General features: G+C 39.2%; 1 protein-coding gene across 1 annotated transcript in view; it reads left to right on the top strand.

The window, feature by feature from the left end:
- The first annotated feature begins 413 nt into the window (after nt 1–413).
- LOC123936867 (rho GTPase-activating protein 20-like) overlaps nt 414–15725 on the top strand; it is a 30647-nt gene continuing 15335 nt past the window's right edge. The window contains exons 1-5 of the mRNA XM_045997404.1: nt 414–478; nt 1606–1776; nt 8551–8700; nt 10868–10909; nt 11537–11621. Coding sequence (XP_045853360.1) covers nt 414–478; nt 1606–1776; nt 8551–8700; nt 10868–10909; nt 11537–11621 — 513 coding nt within the window. The remainder of the gene's footprint in view (nt 479–1605; nt 1777–8550; nt 8701–10867; nt 10910–11536; nt 11622–15725) is intronic.

Consider the following 15725-nt stretch of genomic DNA (forward strand, 5'->3'; position numbering starts at 1 on the left):
CATGGAGAACAGATTTGTGACTGCCAGGGATTAAAGAGGTCATGGAGGTGGGAGGAAGTTTGTGTGGTTGTAAAAGGGTAAAAGGAAGGATCCTCGTGGTGATAGAAGTGTCTGGAAGTCTCTATCTGTAATAAATGGGTGTAATTTATCTGTATTATTTCTTATAGCCTCACATAAATCTATAGTTACTTCAAACTGAAAAGGTTTACTTTTAAAAAATCAAAACATGCAGGCCAACCCAGGGAAACAGGTACGTCAGTTTGGCAGTTATGACATGAGCCTTAGATCCGTGACATCATAATGGCAGTGATCTCGGGCTACCGTGGAATCCTGAGGCTTCAAGCACTTTACAGTACTCTGCCAAGAGCTGTAGACTCACTCGATTTTCAGTCCTGAGAACTGAAGATAAAACGATGTTCCCGTCGATCAGAAAGCCTTCTGAACTTATAGGTGGTCGTTCAAGGCTTCACCGCATAAGGTAGCCTTTTGATATTACTATTTTTTGAGCCTCAAACAAACTGATGGTAACAGGAAGTGTCGTTCTCATTTGTTTCTTGTAATACTTGTAAACTAATGACTAACTTCAGCACCAGCTTCATGAAAAGCTACTCAGTAGGTTCCTAAGATTCAGTGCTGCTGAGCAGAAGAGAGTAGGCGTTAGTCTTAGGGGGGAGACACTTTCTTGACTCCATGAGAGAGAATTTTCCCAGGTCTATGAAAATATCTGTCCTATTTATGAAAGAACTTTTGCGTTCTGTTCAATTGAGTTGTTTTACCTGTTATGACCAGAAAGTCTTATCAGAGCTTAGAGCTTAGCCAAGTAATAGCTAAACGAATTCTTGTGTTTAGAAACTTTTTGATGTTTCCAGTATTCTTGTCGAACTTTGAGAATTTTCCCCCCAAATGTGAATATTGATTTGGATAAGACCGGGTTCAATTTCCAGAATCTTCAGTTGTCTTCATTTTTATCTTAACATGAAAGCAAGTTGTAATTAATCCTTCACAAAGGATTTATATTAGGCCACAAATTGTCCTTTTCATTGTTGTGGTTTGTTTGTCTTCTTGTAATACACTTTACCTTTTGGTTCTCCCCTTCCTAACAGTTCATGGTTAGCTTTTCTGCTTTCTCTACCCCACCTTTAAGTGTTGGCCTGCCCAAGGTCTTTGTCCTTGAAACTGTTCCCCATCTGCATCAATTCCCCAAGTGACCTCATATCTCTCTCTCTCTCTCTTTTAAGATTTTGTTTATTTATTTTAGAAAGAGTGAGTGTATGTGAGAGACAGAGAGAAAGCAGGAGCAGACGGGTGGGGTAGAGGGGGAGGCAGAAGCTGAGCAGTGACCCTGATGCGGGACTCAATCCCCAGACCTGGGATCCTGACCTAAGCTGAAGGCAGACACTTAACCAACTGAGCCATCCAGGCACCCCCACCTCACATCCTTCAATAGCTTTCTATAACACAGTGATCTGTGAATGTGAGATCTGGAGCCCTGTTTTGGTGGTGGAGACTAAATTTTAGTGCTGTGTGAACCTTGACATTTAGCATACATCTCTATTGTATATTTAACTAGTAACTGGCTGCTCTGTGGTCTTTGATGGGTTGCAGGAAGGGCTCTTCTGTTGAGGTGGACACCCACAGCGAAAGCACTGCATCATCTGAGGCTGCCGCCGGTTCCCTGCTTATTATCCACAGCCCCGTGGAGCTCAAGAAAGGCTGGAGGAGGCAGAAGCGGTACCTCTTCTTGTTCAGCGATCGGTTGCTGATGTCCAACACCAAGTATGTATGCTATGCTACGTGCTCTTGTGAGGATCACGAAGTTACATTTCCATGAACCCTTACCATAGGAAGACATGATATTTTTTTCTTTTGTTTTTTGCCAGTGTTTGGATCCTTCATTCATTCAAGTGCCTATGGAGGTCTTGTTTTATGCCATGCCCGCCCTGCAGAGAATACAATTGAGAATGTGACAGGCAGTGTGTCTCTTGCCAGGGACTTACAGAGAAGTGATAAAAATAAGAGAGGGAATTATAGATTGTGATTAGTGCTTCTGATAGACGGTAGAATGGGGGGAGAAGATGGGAACGTAACAGGGGTAGTCTAGGAGGACCTCTCTGAGGTGGCAGAACTGAGATGAGAAGCAGCCACATTGGTAGACAAGGTGCCTGAACCTTCTAGGCTGAGGGACTGGCAGGTGCAGTCTGACCCCTTGGAGGGAGGGGGGCTCAGGGAAGGGAGATCTGACTAGGGCTGAAAGCGTGGGGCATGCGATCAGATGTGATACATACTCAGGGGTCCAGTCACACAAGGTCTTCACAGGAAATATTTTTCCAAAGGATTTTTAACTAGGGGACTGACCAAATTTGATTTATAGCTCTAGCAAATTTTTCTGACAGTTGTTAGATGATGGATGGATGCGTAAACAAGAGTGGGAGCAGGGAAACTGGTTAGGGAGGCGGTAGTCTGATGGCTGCTCTCAAGGGCTCCATCGTGGGAGTGCAGTAAAAGCAAGGAGGCAGCAGACAGATTTGGAACATATGCTAGAGATAGAACCAACTGTGTGCGCTTTCCTTTTAGTCCTGAACACAAATGCAACTAATACCCAGCCTGCAACCTGATGATTGCTCAGTAAATGTCTGAAGGCAGGTAGATGGGAGTTCATCTCTTTCCTTGCTCCATCTCTATTTCCATTCTGTCTCTGATGTCACAAAACATCATGAAAGTCGAAGAATATTCCAACAAACCAAATATCAAGAAGCTTGTTGGTCACTAGAAAAAAACTAACCCCCTGCCTTTTTTTTTTTTGGGCCACCCTTACCCAGCTCCCAGTTATGCCCTGCCAGGGGCAAGACATGCAAGTACTAATTTGGCAAAATGCTATACTCAATCTGAGTGACGTAAATGATAATTTATCAAGGGCTTACTACACGTCAGGTTTTGTGCTAAGAACTTCACGTACCCAATCTTTTTTTTTTTTTTAAAGATTTTATTTATTTATTTGACACACAGAGAGAGATCACAAGTAGGCAGAGAGGCAGGCAGAGAGAGAGAGAGGAGGAAGCAGGCTCCCTGCAGAGCAGAGAGTCTGATGCGGGGCTCGATCCCAGGACCCTGAGATCATGACCTGAGCCGAAGGCAGCGGCTTAACCCACTGAGCCACCCAGGCGCCCCTCATGTATCTTGTCCAACCTTACAACTATCCTGAGAGATGGGATTATTTTTGTTTTAGAGAAGACCTTGATACTCAGAGGTCTAAAGGTTTTTCCCAGGTCACCATATTAGTAATTAGTAGAGTCTACATTTGAAATTAGTTCCATTTACTTCAAAGCACAGGCTTTTATTCAACCTGTGGTGCTGCTTTTTCTAGTCTTTCTATTTTTCTGAAATTCTTTGAACATTCCACAAACAAACACCTAGATTCTCTTTCATCATCGAACTCTTTGAAATCAACATTTATGTTGAGAAAACAAATAACTCCAACCTGTTTGATATCGGTAAGAGGTCAGAATGCTTAATGAACTGAAAAATGAAGGAAGTGTAGCTGTCCAAAAAAAATTAAAAAAAATCAGAGGCAAAGATAGAAATAGTAAAATATATTTGAGATGAGTGAAATTGCCTACAGATGTAGCCGTGGAGGTGGCGATGTCATGAGGAGGACAGAGAGAAGACTGTCCAGGTCCTGGCATGAGGCCCATATGAAGCACTCTCTTTCTCCTTAGAGGGCCAAGTCATTATTTTTAAAAATGCAGGCTAGTTATCATTCTCTTTGTTTTTTAACCAAGGTGAGTATGGGAGGCTAAAATGTGTGGGATGCACATTGGGGCCACACGAGGAACATTACAGATGCCTCATGTAACTTCCTCTCCACCCACTGGCTGCAGAAATGAAAATGGGGGTGGAGGAAGTCTCAGGAACAGGCCTGTCATCCACAGCGAAATGGTGGGAGAAACTCCAAGCCAGGCCTGCCTTCCTGGCAAGACCATGCTCTTCCTGCCACTCCGTGATGTACTCTTCCATGTCCAGTCCAAGAGACATGCTAACAAATAACAAACTCCTTTCCTGCTCCTTGGGACCTTGCAGAGCACTCACATTCGATTTTTAAGGGGGACACGTTCTCTTTCACTTTGTTTTCACCTTTGTAATGATTACAGTATGTAGGGAGAGGAGAAGACTTTTATTTTCTTACTGGAGACATTTATTGTCCTGAATACTGCTTGTCTCTCATTGGGTTTTACAGAGCCTACAGTGTTCTGCTAAAAACTTTAAAGACAAATTTATATACAAAAAAATTTATATAAAAATTTTTTAATATAAAAAATTTATATAAAGTGTTCTTTCTCCACAAGAGGTCTGCATCCTTTTAAAAGTTGAATTTTTATTTTGATTGGTTCACTATTACAAAAGAAGTGGAACATTTTTCTTCTTCCACATACTGCTTTTGATACAGATTTCTGTGTCTACTCACGGATTTTTATGTTGTGACAAAATCTACATCAGTGTATTTAATGTTCTTTTTAAGAGCTTCAGCTCCTGAAAGATATCTTACATACTTTTTACATCCATTAGGAATATTAGAAAATGTAAGTGATCTGAGACACTTGAATTTGATTTATAAAACCAAGGCCCTTGATACAGAGAGAACACAGATTTTTGAAAGTCCAAGTTCGGGACACCATTGGGGTCAGGTTCTGGTGAGAGCTGTCTTTCTGCTTGCACACGGCGGCCCTCAACGCCTGTGCCCTGGGCCATTTCCTCAGTGCCTGCATGTACATGCGCACAGAGATCTCTCTCCCTCTTCTGACAAGGGCACCAGTCCTACTGGATTAGGACCTTACCTCGATGACTCCACTTACACTTAGTTACCGCTTAAAAACTCTCTCTCCAAACATGATCATATTGGCAAAGACGGCTTTTAGAATAAGAATGCTGGCGAGCAGTGGGGAAGGGGACACAATTCTGCCCATCGCAGTAACGAGTGGTACTTCATGCTGCCGCGGTGTACAAGCTTTTGCCACAATTTTTAGAAAAGGACTATGAGGGCGCCTGGGTGGCTCAGTGGTTTAGGCCACTGCCTTCGGCTCAGGTCATGATCTCAGGGTCCTGGGATCGAGTCCTGCATCGGGCTCTCTGCTCGGCAGGGAGCCTGCTTCCCTCTCACTCTCTCTGCTTGCCTCTCTGCCTACTTGTGATCTCTCTCTGTCAAATAAATAAATAAAATCTTTAAAAAAAAAAAAAAAGAAAAGGACTATGACATCATTCCCATAGTAAATATGTGGGTATATTTATGATCACTGTTAATATGAAGAAATTTATATTTTTTCTAGAGGGAAACAACTAAAAAGAAGTAGCACATGCAATAATAAACTGATTTCATCGCTGTCATGCCTTGCTCTTAGTTGGAGGATTTTGTTATGCCCTGAATCAATCTGTTCAAATTAGTCATCTGATTTGGTGCCTAGTTTTTCCATTTAGCCATAAGAAGGGGGTGGGGTGACCCAGGTTCCATTTTACCTCAGCTCACTTCAGGCTTCAGCAGGAAACTCTCTCATCTTTAGGTTGACTCTATAGAAATTAACACGAATTGGTTAAGTATTTGACTAATTGCTACCTGTTTATTCAGTCAAAATTAGTGAATTTAGTCTGTGTGTAATAATAAAGAGAATTAAGTGTTTGTTTCTTCACAAGGAAATTATATTTCTCTAGTTGTACAAGATGTTAATAGTAGTGAAAATTAGGACTTTTTTCATTCTTTTCACATGACTTTAGAAATTTCTCAAGAACTGTTAGATGGAATCTTCCTTATAACTTTCAATATTCATTAAAATACTAAATAAGTTATTTTTCAAGTAAAATTACTTTTTTTAAGAACAGTATCTTCTTGATAAATATTAAAATATTATTACTAGTAGAGGCCCATGAAGAATTTACAAAAAGGAAGGGACTGAACTTAGTTCTTTAGACATCACATTCCTCATATTTAGTTATTGAAGAATGTAAAATGAAACAAAAAATGAAATTTTTTAGGTCAAAAGATGAAAATGACTATTAACTCATTATCAATGAAATTACAAAGAGTTACTTACAGAATATACGTGTTCTCTACTCCCAACATCTGTAAGACAATACCCCTATCTTAGAACAGGGAAAATCTCCTTAGGCTCCTGTAAATTTCCATAGCACGCTGGGGCTTCCCTTCCAGTATAAAGGTTGAGGTAGCAGAAAGCAAGAGTGATATCCATCATGTAAATATAAATATAATAAAGGACTATTTTTAAAAGTTAAAACTGTAGTTCTCCTCCTCTTCCTTCTGCTCGAGTCAGTTTACATTAGATTTGTACTTTCTAATTTTTACTGAGTTAATCCAGTTGGGTCAGTGATTAAGAGTGAAGAAACACAGTAGACCCTAGAAGAATCCACTGAAGTATAAAACTTCAATTATATAAAGCAATTCAATTGTTATAATACATTTTAAATATTTCTAAGCAAGCAACTAGCATTGTTAATACAATGTCTTGAGATTTATCCTCTTATTTCCCAGATAGATCCCATGAGCAAGCTTGATGGCTCTGGGGACCGAAGTGAGGCTGAGGGTAGGAAAGATGAGAAGGGTACTTCGTGGAACCATATAGGTCAGCACCACAGAGGCCAAGTGGTTACAAACATGGGCTCATGAGTTAGGCTATCGGGGTTCAAACCCTGTCTCTTGCTTTTGTCAATTTATTTAACCTTTCTGTAAGTTTCCTTATTTGTAAAATGGAGCTAATAGAGCCCACCTAGTGTTGTTGCTTGGGGATTAAATTTTTAATATTTATATTTATAAAATACTTAGAACAGTGCTTGGTATATGGTAAGTGCTCCAAATGTTATAAGAAAGTAGAAACCATGTTCTGGGCTTTGGGATAACTCCTTGGTTATCTTGGTTCGGAGTAGATAATCTTAGGGCTTTCTTGAACTAAGGACAGAATTGCTGAAATGGCTTTTTCCAGATGAATGTATTTGGAAGTTTCCACATAGTACCTTAGGTGTCTATACATACACAGATACCTACATTAGGAAAAAATCTGTAAAAACCAACAGATACATGTCTATCTTTCCCATTGGCCATATATTTTTAGCTTGACAATGCCTTTGGAGTTACTATCTAGAACAAGGATTTTATCTGATAATCAGATATCTGATCATTTAGATCTATTGTGTCATAAGCTTTGACTCTAAATTATCCTTCAAGTGGGCTTCTGGCAAAATTATTTTTATTTCATACATCCCATTGGAGAGTTTTAGCTTTAATTGTTCCATGAATCAGTGAAGTCATAGGGATTTTTGCACATGAGGTGTCTTTATCTCATTTTAGATTAGTGTTTCCACGTGTGTTTCTGAACAGTAAGGAGTTCCAGAGTGGTGTGTCCAAGTTCCATAGGCATTCCTCACAGGGCTTATAACTATTTAATTCTCAAGCCCACCTGAGAGTTAAAGTTGTGAATTAACCAACTTAATCAATATGGTGGTTTTCATGTTAGAGGTCAAAGAAGATTAGGCAGAAATTATCAAAATGCAATTTCACCACTGACAGAGTTGATCACCTTCTGACTCCTCAGAGAAATGGGAAGTATCCATCACTCACATATTAGACCTCCTGACCACTGATCTGGGATTGATTGATGGATGGACTGATAATTTTTAAATTGGCCTCAATCAGTAAGCTAACAGATTTTAGCCAAAACCTGTGGGAAAATGATATGGACAAAATTTTAGGAAGGGAAATAGAAAATTAACCTATGCTTTAAAGGCTAGAAAAAAAATTTTTTTTAAATTAAGGTTGAAAATAACTTTTAAATCCTTCTGATCCAAGTTTATTTTTTGTTTTCAGTTTGTCTCTCTCTCTCTCTTTCTCTCTCTCTCTCTTTAAAGATTTATTAGAGAGAGTGAGCATTAGCAGGGGGAGGGGCAGAGGAAGAGAGGAAACAGACTCCCTACAGAGAGGGGAGCCTTACAGGAGAACTCAGTCTCAAGACCCTGAGATCACCACCTGAGCTGAAACCAAGAGCTGGACACTTAACCGACTGAGCCACCCAGGCACTCACCTGGTTTGTTTCTCTTAAGAAAAAAATTGTATTAGTCTTTTTAGAAATCATGTATCAGTTACCTTTGTTCAGCCCCTCAAATACTTTTTGAAGTAAGCAAGTCATAAATGAATAATTAACTATAATAATAACCATAAAAATATATATAATAAGCAACAAATCTAGAGTAATAAGTGAATTAATGGTTTTCTTAAAAAGCTCTAAAATATACAGTCAGCACTCAACATTCAGAAAAATGTCTACATGCTGCCATTCGAGGAAGTATTTTCAGGACCTTCCTAGGCCAGACCTTGCTCAACATGCACTTTGTAAACCCCATGTCGCCATTTGCTGTGCTGTGGACAGAGGGTGATAGCGACGAGGGAGGGATGCTTTGCCCTGGAGCAGTGAGAACTGGTCTCTTATGAGCACAGCTGCTCGCATAACATTTATGAAACAAACTAACAGAGGTCTTTCTTGGGTATCTTTCTAGGTACAAAAAAGACTTCAAGATAAAAAATAAAATACCACTGAATACCATGTGGACTGCCAACTGTATGGACAAAGAGGGACATGCCAACATTCATACTGAAAGGTCTTTTGTCATCGGCTGGCCCTCGGTGAACTTTGTGGCCACCTTTAGGTAAGACCTACCACTTTGTCTTGTATTTACATGGGTTAAAAAGAAAAACATTTTAATCTGATTGTATATCAAAGCCAGTGACACACTTTTTGACCTCCCATAATGACACTTGTTTGCTTGTACTTTCCCCCAAAAGGTATGTACAAATGTGAGCAAGTAGATAACATAGAGTGGGAACTATTGGAGTAATTTCCTTTGGTTTTGGTCAGTGGTTTCCCAAATGGGCTCTAGGAGCCACTTGAGGAGTTGGGTGTTCTAGATATGTGGAAGGAGAATCAAGAGAGTGACGTTCTAGGTCCCCTCTCCAATATCCTGCCTCCTAATTCCCAGGAGGTATCTGTGTTTCTAAATCACTGGCATATTTTTCTTGAGCAAGTAATATTAAAGAGTCCAATTAAATTTGAAAAATTGCTTTTATACTCCCAAGTTCATTCCTTTAAAAATAGTACATAAGTAGGCAAATAAATTAATCATGTCAATGAATAGGAGGTGGCCTGAATTGCTGCGTACCGATTATCTTAGCTGGTGTCTCTAGAGAGGTGACTATCTAAATCAAAAGTATGATTCCACTGAGTCGAGGTTAGTTGTGCTAGACACATTCTTAAACGGACAGGAAGAGACATGAGGATCGGGGAATGTGGTGCTCTACCCTGGACATGCTGAGCAGACACTCCTGGATTTACAGGGATCATGCAACACTTATATCTGCTGTTTGAAACAACCACACCCAAATGGAAAGAAACCGTTTCAACTGGAAATGTAAAAAGCCTTTGACAGGGGAGTTTCCAAGAAACTTCTTTTCCCTAACGAGGAGGAAAATGTGGAAGCCAGGTTTATATATGTTATAATAGCTAAAAAGCTGTGTAAACATAGAGAAAGCATTTCTAACAACACCTGGCGCCTAGATTTGCTATTTGTTATTACTGTTCTGCTGATGAGCTTGGCTAACTAGAAGCTGTGTCCATACACAAAGGCAGGCTGGGACCCTAAGTGGGCATTCCATTTCCCTGACGAGACAGGTCCTAAAATGGTGATGGCGGGGGGTGAGGGGAGCAGTGCTACTGGGAGGAGTATAAAATGTGGCAGCCACTGTGGACGGTTTGGTGGTTCCTCAGTAAGTTAAAAAGAGTTAACATATGACCCAGCAACGCCAACTCCAGATAGATACCCAAGAGAAACATACGTCCACACAACACAGACGTTTATAGCAGCACCGTCGACAATAGCCACCCCCCCACTGCCCCAAAAGGTGGAAACAACCCAAGTGTTTCTCAACAAACACACAAAATGTGGTACAGGAGCTAGGAACAGGAAGGAAGGGAGAGTGATGGCTTCATGGACACAGGTTCGCTTTTGGGTGATAAAAATGTTCCAGACATGGAACGACACAGTCATGATGGTTGAACAAGACTGTGAATGTACTAAAGGACATTAGTGGTCAATTTTATTTTGTGTAATTTACCACAATACAAAATGCTAGTAAGTGATAAAGCCATGTATGGAGGAGACTTAAAACAGTCACAAGTTTGGTTCTTAAATGCTGTGAAAACTTCAGCAGAGAAAATACTACTTTGCAATAGTTTAGTCCTGGCTGCATTGTTCTTGCTCAGAGGATCACATATGTTTTCTAGGAACTAATTTAGCATATTACAATCAGTTATGTGTATAAAGAAATAAAAATATTACAGGTGTTTGTTCCTAAAAGATATTCTTGTTTCTGGTCCAAGGTAGTTTCATCCAAATGCCAAATTTCTTATGTATGATTTAATTTGAATAATAACATGAATAACACCGGCAGCTGCAGGAACACTCTGGGGTATAATTAACCCTTTTTCTGCTCTGGAAACTGAAGATCAGAGCAGTTAAGCAATGTGCCCATGGTCACATAGCTTGCATCACCTAGTTACAATTAAGTGTTCATATTTGAACCCAAATTTTCTTCCACTTTAGGATCTACTTCCAATGGATTTAATACCTCTCATAAAAGGGGGGATTCCCTCAAAAGCCCAACCATGAGGAGAGGATGATTAAACACATGCATCCTCATCCTTCTCAACGGGCTGCTGATATGTATATATATATTTTTTTTTTCTGGAAAGGTGACCTTATTTTGTTAGTATAAATATTGTATATATCTTAATTTTTTTCCCATTTTTTTAAATTGCAGCTCTTCGGAACTAAAGGAAAAATGGCATTCTTTCCTTCAAAGGTATTTTGTCACTATACATAATATAAATCTTTAACCCATGACAAAAGAATAAATCTCTTCAAAGCAGTGCCCCCACACTATGCTCCCTCTCCTGAGTAGGAATTGTTAGATTTTCCTGAAATAATTTCTTCTTTAGATGCACCCTGGCTGCTACTGCAAATAATCCGCCCTTATTTACATGCATATATTGCTTATTTTTAATGAAATTCTGGTTATCACTCTCATCTTCCCCTTCTCTGTGACCCAATGATTGGAACTAACATCATTCTCAAAACATATATTAGATTTTGTTAAGTGCAGCTTACTCTCCTGAATGATGCTCAAAGCAACTGCTCATTCCTACCCTTGAGGGTGCTGGCCCTCCCGTCTAGGCAGGAAAGCTCTGAGGACTGGATGGGCTACTCAGATCTCACAGGACAAGAGCAACCTGTTGTTTTCTGAGTTTTATTTTCCTGAAATAGTACTGCATGCTTTCTTCCAACCCATAATTTGATTTTGCTGAGTTTATTTATATGCATTTAAAAATAACAGAGTATGTTGAAAATTTTAGTCACATCGATCGATTTGAAAGTAAGCTAATAGCTAATTCATCCTCCTCTATTTTGGGTTATCATTGAATTTGATTAGGTACATCAATCTAGCCAAAGAGAAGAACGAGCCAGAAAGCATTCCTCTAAGAATCTTCACAAAGAACATCAAGAACTGTGCCTCTGTAAGTGTTTTTAAGACCAAAAATTAAATTCCATGTTCCTGATTCAGATAAAATGAAAGAGATGGAGATAGAGGTGGACATAGATGGGGGAGCGGGGAGGAGATGGGTAGGTAAGAAGGAGAGAGCAAAAGATAAGAAAAGAGAATTTAGAAAAGTACCATTTTTCCCATCCACAGGTATACTTAGAAAGTGACTCCTAGGTCATATGACAAGAGAGGAACCCTCTCTTGTCCTTAAGTACAAGGACTTAAGTCTTAAGTACTTAAGCATGCTGCAGTACTTAAGCACGGAAAGAGTATTGCACGTTAAATGTCCATAATATTTCTCTGGATCCTTCTAGTAGCAATTATACTGGCTTGTAATAAAGTGATTTACACATACAGGTATTTCCTATTAGAATTAAACCTTTTTCCCAGTGGTCACTACTTAGGAACAGAATGGTTTGGATGGTTTCCACACCACAGTTCTTCCCCACTCCCCTCCCCCATGATGTTTTCTTTGGTATAACTGTAAACTCACAGAAAAGTTGTAAATATAAAAATAATACAGAAAACGCCCCATGCACCCTTTACCTAGATTCACCAATTAGTAACATTTTTACTCCATTTTGCTTTATCATTAGTTTTCTTTCTCTGTCTCTAGTAAGTGTATGTGTATATTTATTTTTGAGGGTCATATAAATGTCCTGGCCCTTTATCCTTAAACCTAAGTATTTCCTAAGAATAAAGATGTTCTCTTATATCACCAACATACAGTTATCATTCAGTAAACCTAGCATCAGTATAATACCTTACTCTGCCATCCGTTGTCAGTTGACCTCAATAATGTCTCCTTTCTAGTATAGGATCTACTCAAGGATCATGTATTTCACTTACTAGTTAGGTCAACTGCAGAGGAATTTTTTTTTTCTTTTTTTCTTCTTTTTTTTTTTTTAAGATTTATTTATTTGACAGAGAGACACAGCAAGAGAGGGAACACAAGCAGAGGGAGTAGGAGAGGGAGAAGTAGGCTTCCCATGGAGAAGGGAGTCCAATGTGGGGCTTGATCCCAGGACTCTGGGATCATGGCCTGAGCAGAAGGCAGATATTTAACGACTGAGCCACCCAGGCGCCCCATGCGGAGGAATTTTGAAGGATCTTTTGTTTCAAGGAAAATCAGGGTTGAATTGAGCTCAGAGGGATGACACACTTAAGGGAACACCCTATTTCTATCTCATTTCTTTATGCTATTGGGGGGGAAAAAATCAAGCCAGTTGCCCCAGTTATTTGTGTAAAATTTGATTTCTGAAATTGTAGTGCAGTAGGCAAGACATTTACAAGATACTTTGGGTATCTTTAAATGGCATTTTTTTTCCTGTTAGATAAGACTTCAGTTTGTCATCTCCATTATGCAATGTAGCCTAGTCAGTAAATTTTTTCTTTAAGATATTTTTCAGATATTTTCAAAAAATTTCTATTTTTAAATATTTTTAATTTCTATGCTAAGATGCCTCTATTTTGTTTATTATGAGCATATTTTCACTTGGATCATTGAGCATTATTATAATAGCTGTTTTTGGCTAATAGTGTGAACATCTAGATCATCTCAGTGTTGGTTTCAGCTCTTGAGAATTGATTACATTTTCCTGCTTCTTCATATATTAAGTAACACTTTGACTCAAAGGAAAAAAAGGAAGTAACATTTCTTTTTCTTTTAAATTATTTCAGAAAACAGTTTATTTTTCTGAAGTTATTTGTTTAGAAAGAGCTCTATCTACTGGAATTTATCTGTTTTGGAGAACCTACAACATGCAGGAAAATACACATACATCCTTGAAATTATTATTTTAAACATAGTATATTCCTTATGCCATGAAAACCATTATCTTGCAGACCAGATAAATTTAAGGAGTGATTAATAGTATTTCAGAAGAGATTTTTTTCTTTTCCTTTTTTTTTTTTTAAAGATTTTATTTATTTATTTGACAGACAGAGGTCACAAGTAGGCAGAGAGGCAGGCAGAGAGAGAGGGAGAAGCAGGCTCCTCACTGAGCAGGGAGCCTGATATGGGGCTGGATCCCAGGACCTTGAGATCATGACCTGAGTGAAGGCAGAGGCTTTAACCCACTGAGCCACCCAGACACCCCTTCTTTTCTTTTTTTACTTCAAAAAGTTTTCATGGGAGGGACGTCTGGGTGGCTCAGTCAGTTAAGCATCTGCATTTGGCTCAGTCATGATCCCAAGATCCTGGGATAGAGTCCCACATCAGATTCCCTGCTCACCACGGAGCCTGCTTCTCCCTCTACCTGCTCCGCCTGCCGCCACTACCCTTGCTTGTGCTTTCTTTCTGATAAATAAATAAATAAATATTTCATGGGAGAGTTTTTAAGTTGTATTGAAAGGCTTTCAGACACCATTAAAAAAAAATAGCAGAGCCATTACTTCTAACTAAATTTCAAGCTAAGACCCTGTCTTGAATCCTCTAGACAATTTAACATAGGATATCCTTGAATTTGGGTGCTCTGAGTCCTAATGCTGAGTTCTGAACACTTTTTTTTTTATAATCCCTAAAGCTCAAGTAGTTTGAAATCAATGAACAATTTTGTTTATAAAAGTCCGATTTTCACAAAACCACAATGAGATAGATACCACCTCACACCAGTCAGAATGGCTAAAATTAACAAGTCAGGAAATGACAGATACTGGCGAGGATGTGGAGAAAGGGGAACCCTCCTACACTGTTGGTGGGAATGCAAGCTGGTGCAACCACTCTGGAAAACAGCATGGAGGTTCCTCAAAAAGTTGAAAATAGAGCTACCCTATGACCCAGCAATTGCACTACTGGGTATTTACCCTAAAGATACAAACGTAGTGATCCGAAGGGGCATGTGCACCTGAATGTTTATAGCAGCAATGTCCACAATAGCCAAACTATGGAAAGAACCTAGATGTCCATCAACAGATGAATGGATAAAGAAGATGTGGTATATATACACAATGGAATACTATGCAGCCATCAAAAGAAATGAAATCTTCCCATTTGCGACAATGTGGATGGAACTAGAGGGTATTATGCTTAGCGAAATAAATCAATCAGAGAAAGACAACTATCATATGATCTCCCTGATATGAGGAAGTGGAGAAGCAATGTGGGGGGTTTGGGGGGTAGGAAAAGAAAAAAATGAAACAAGATGGGATTGGGAGGGAGAAAAACCATAAGAAACTCTTAATGTCACAAAACAAACTGAGGGTAGCCGGGGGGAGGGGGGTAGGGAGAGGGTGGCGGGGTTATGGACATTGGGGAGCGTATGGGCTATGGTGAGTGCTGTGAAGTGTGTAAACCTGGCGATTCACAGACCTGTACCCCTGGGGCTAATAATACATTATATGTTTATAAAAATTAAAAAAAATTTTTAAAAAGTCTAATTTTCAAACAACTTTCAGGCCATCTGTCATATCAAGCAATTACATTCAATCATAAGAAGAAAAATACAATGAAAGGACAAGTTTCTTTTAACTTTGTTTTTTTTTTTTAAGATTTTTATTTATTTATTTGACAGACAGAGATCACAAGTAGGCAGAGAGGCAGGCACAGAGAGAGGGGGAAGCAGGCTTCCTGCCAAGCAGAGAGCCGGATGCGGGACTCGATCCCAGGACCCTGAGATCATGACCTGAGCTGAAGGCAGTGGCTTAACCCACTGAGCCACCCAGGCGCCCCTTAACTTTGTTTTTAATATTTTTTAAGGCCCATGGGTGTCCACTTGTACTGTTTGTCTTCTTTATGCACTATTTCTCAAAGGACAGAGGCCTCCTTGCCTAATAATGTTATAAAAACTGTATTCATAGTTGGTTACATATTGTCTTATTTTAAAATGTCTTTTGGAATTCAGATAGTTTTACAGATATCACCTCAGATTCCTATCAATCCCTTTCAGGTAATTTTCTGTAAACCATTTTCCTAGTTGTATGAGGCAGTTTCTCAACATAAGGTAGAGCTATTATAAGTAACGAGTTATAAGTCAGAGTTGCGAATAGAATAAAAACTTCTAACATTTTTAGTCTCATTTCCTAGACTTATTGGTTTTATTTGTCTCAACAGATTTCAACAATGGAAAGCTTAGTAACC

Source organism: Meles meles, chromosome 2, assembly GCF_922984935.1.
Source record: "Meles meles chromosome 2, mMelMel3.1 paternal haplotype, whole genome shotgun sequence".
Classification (NCBI taxonomy): domain Eukaryota; kingdom Metazoa; phylum Chordata; class Mammalia; order Carnivora; family Mustelidae; genus Meles; species Meles meles.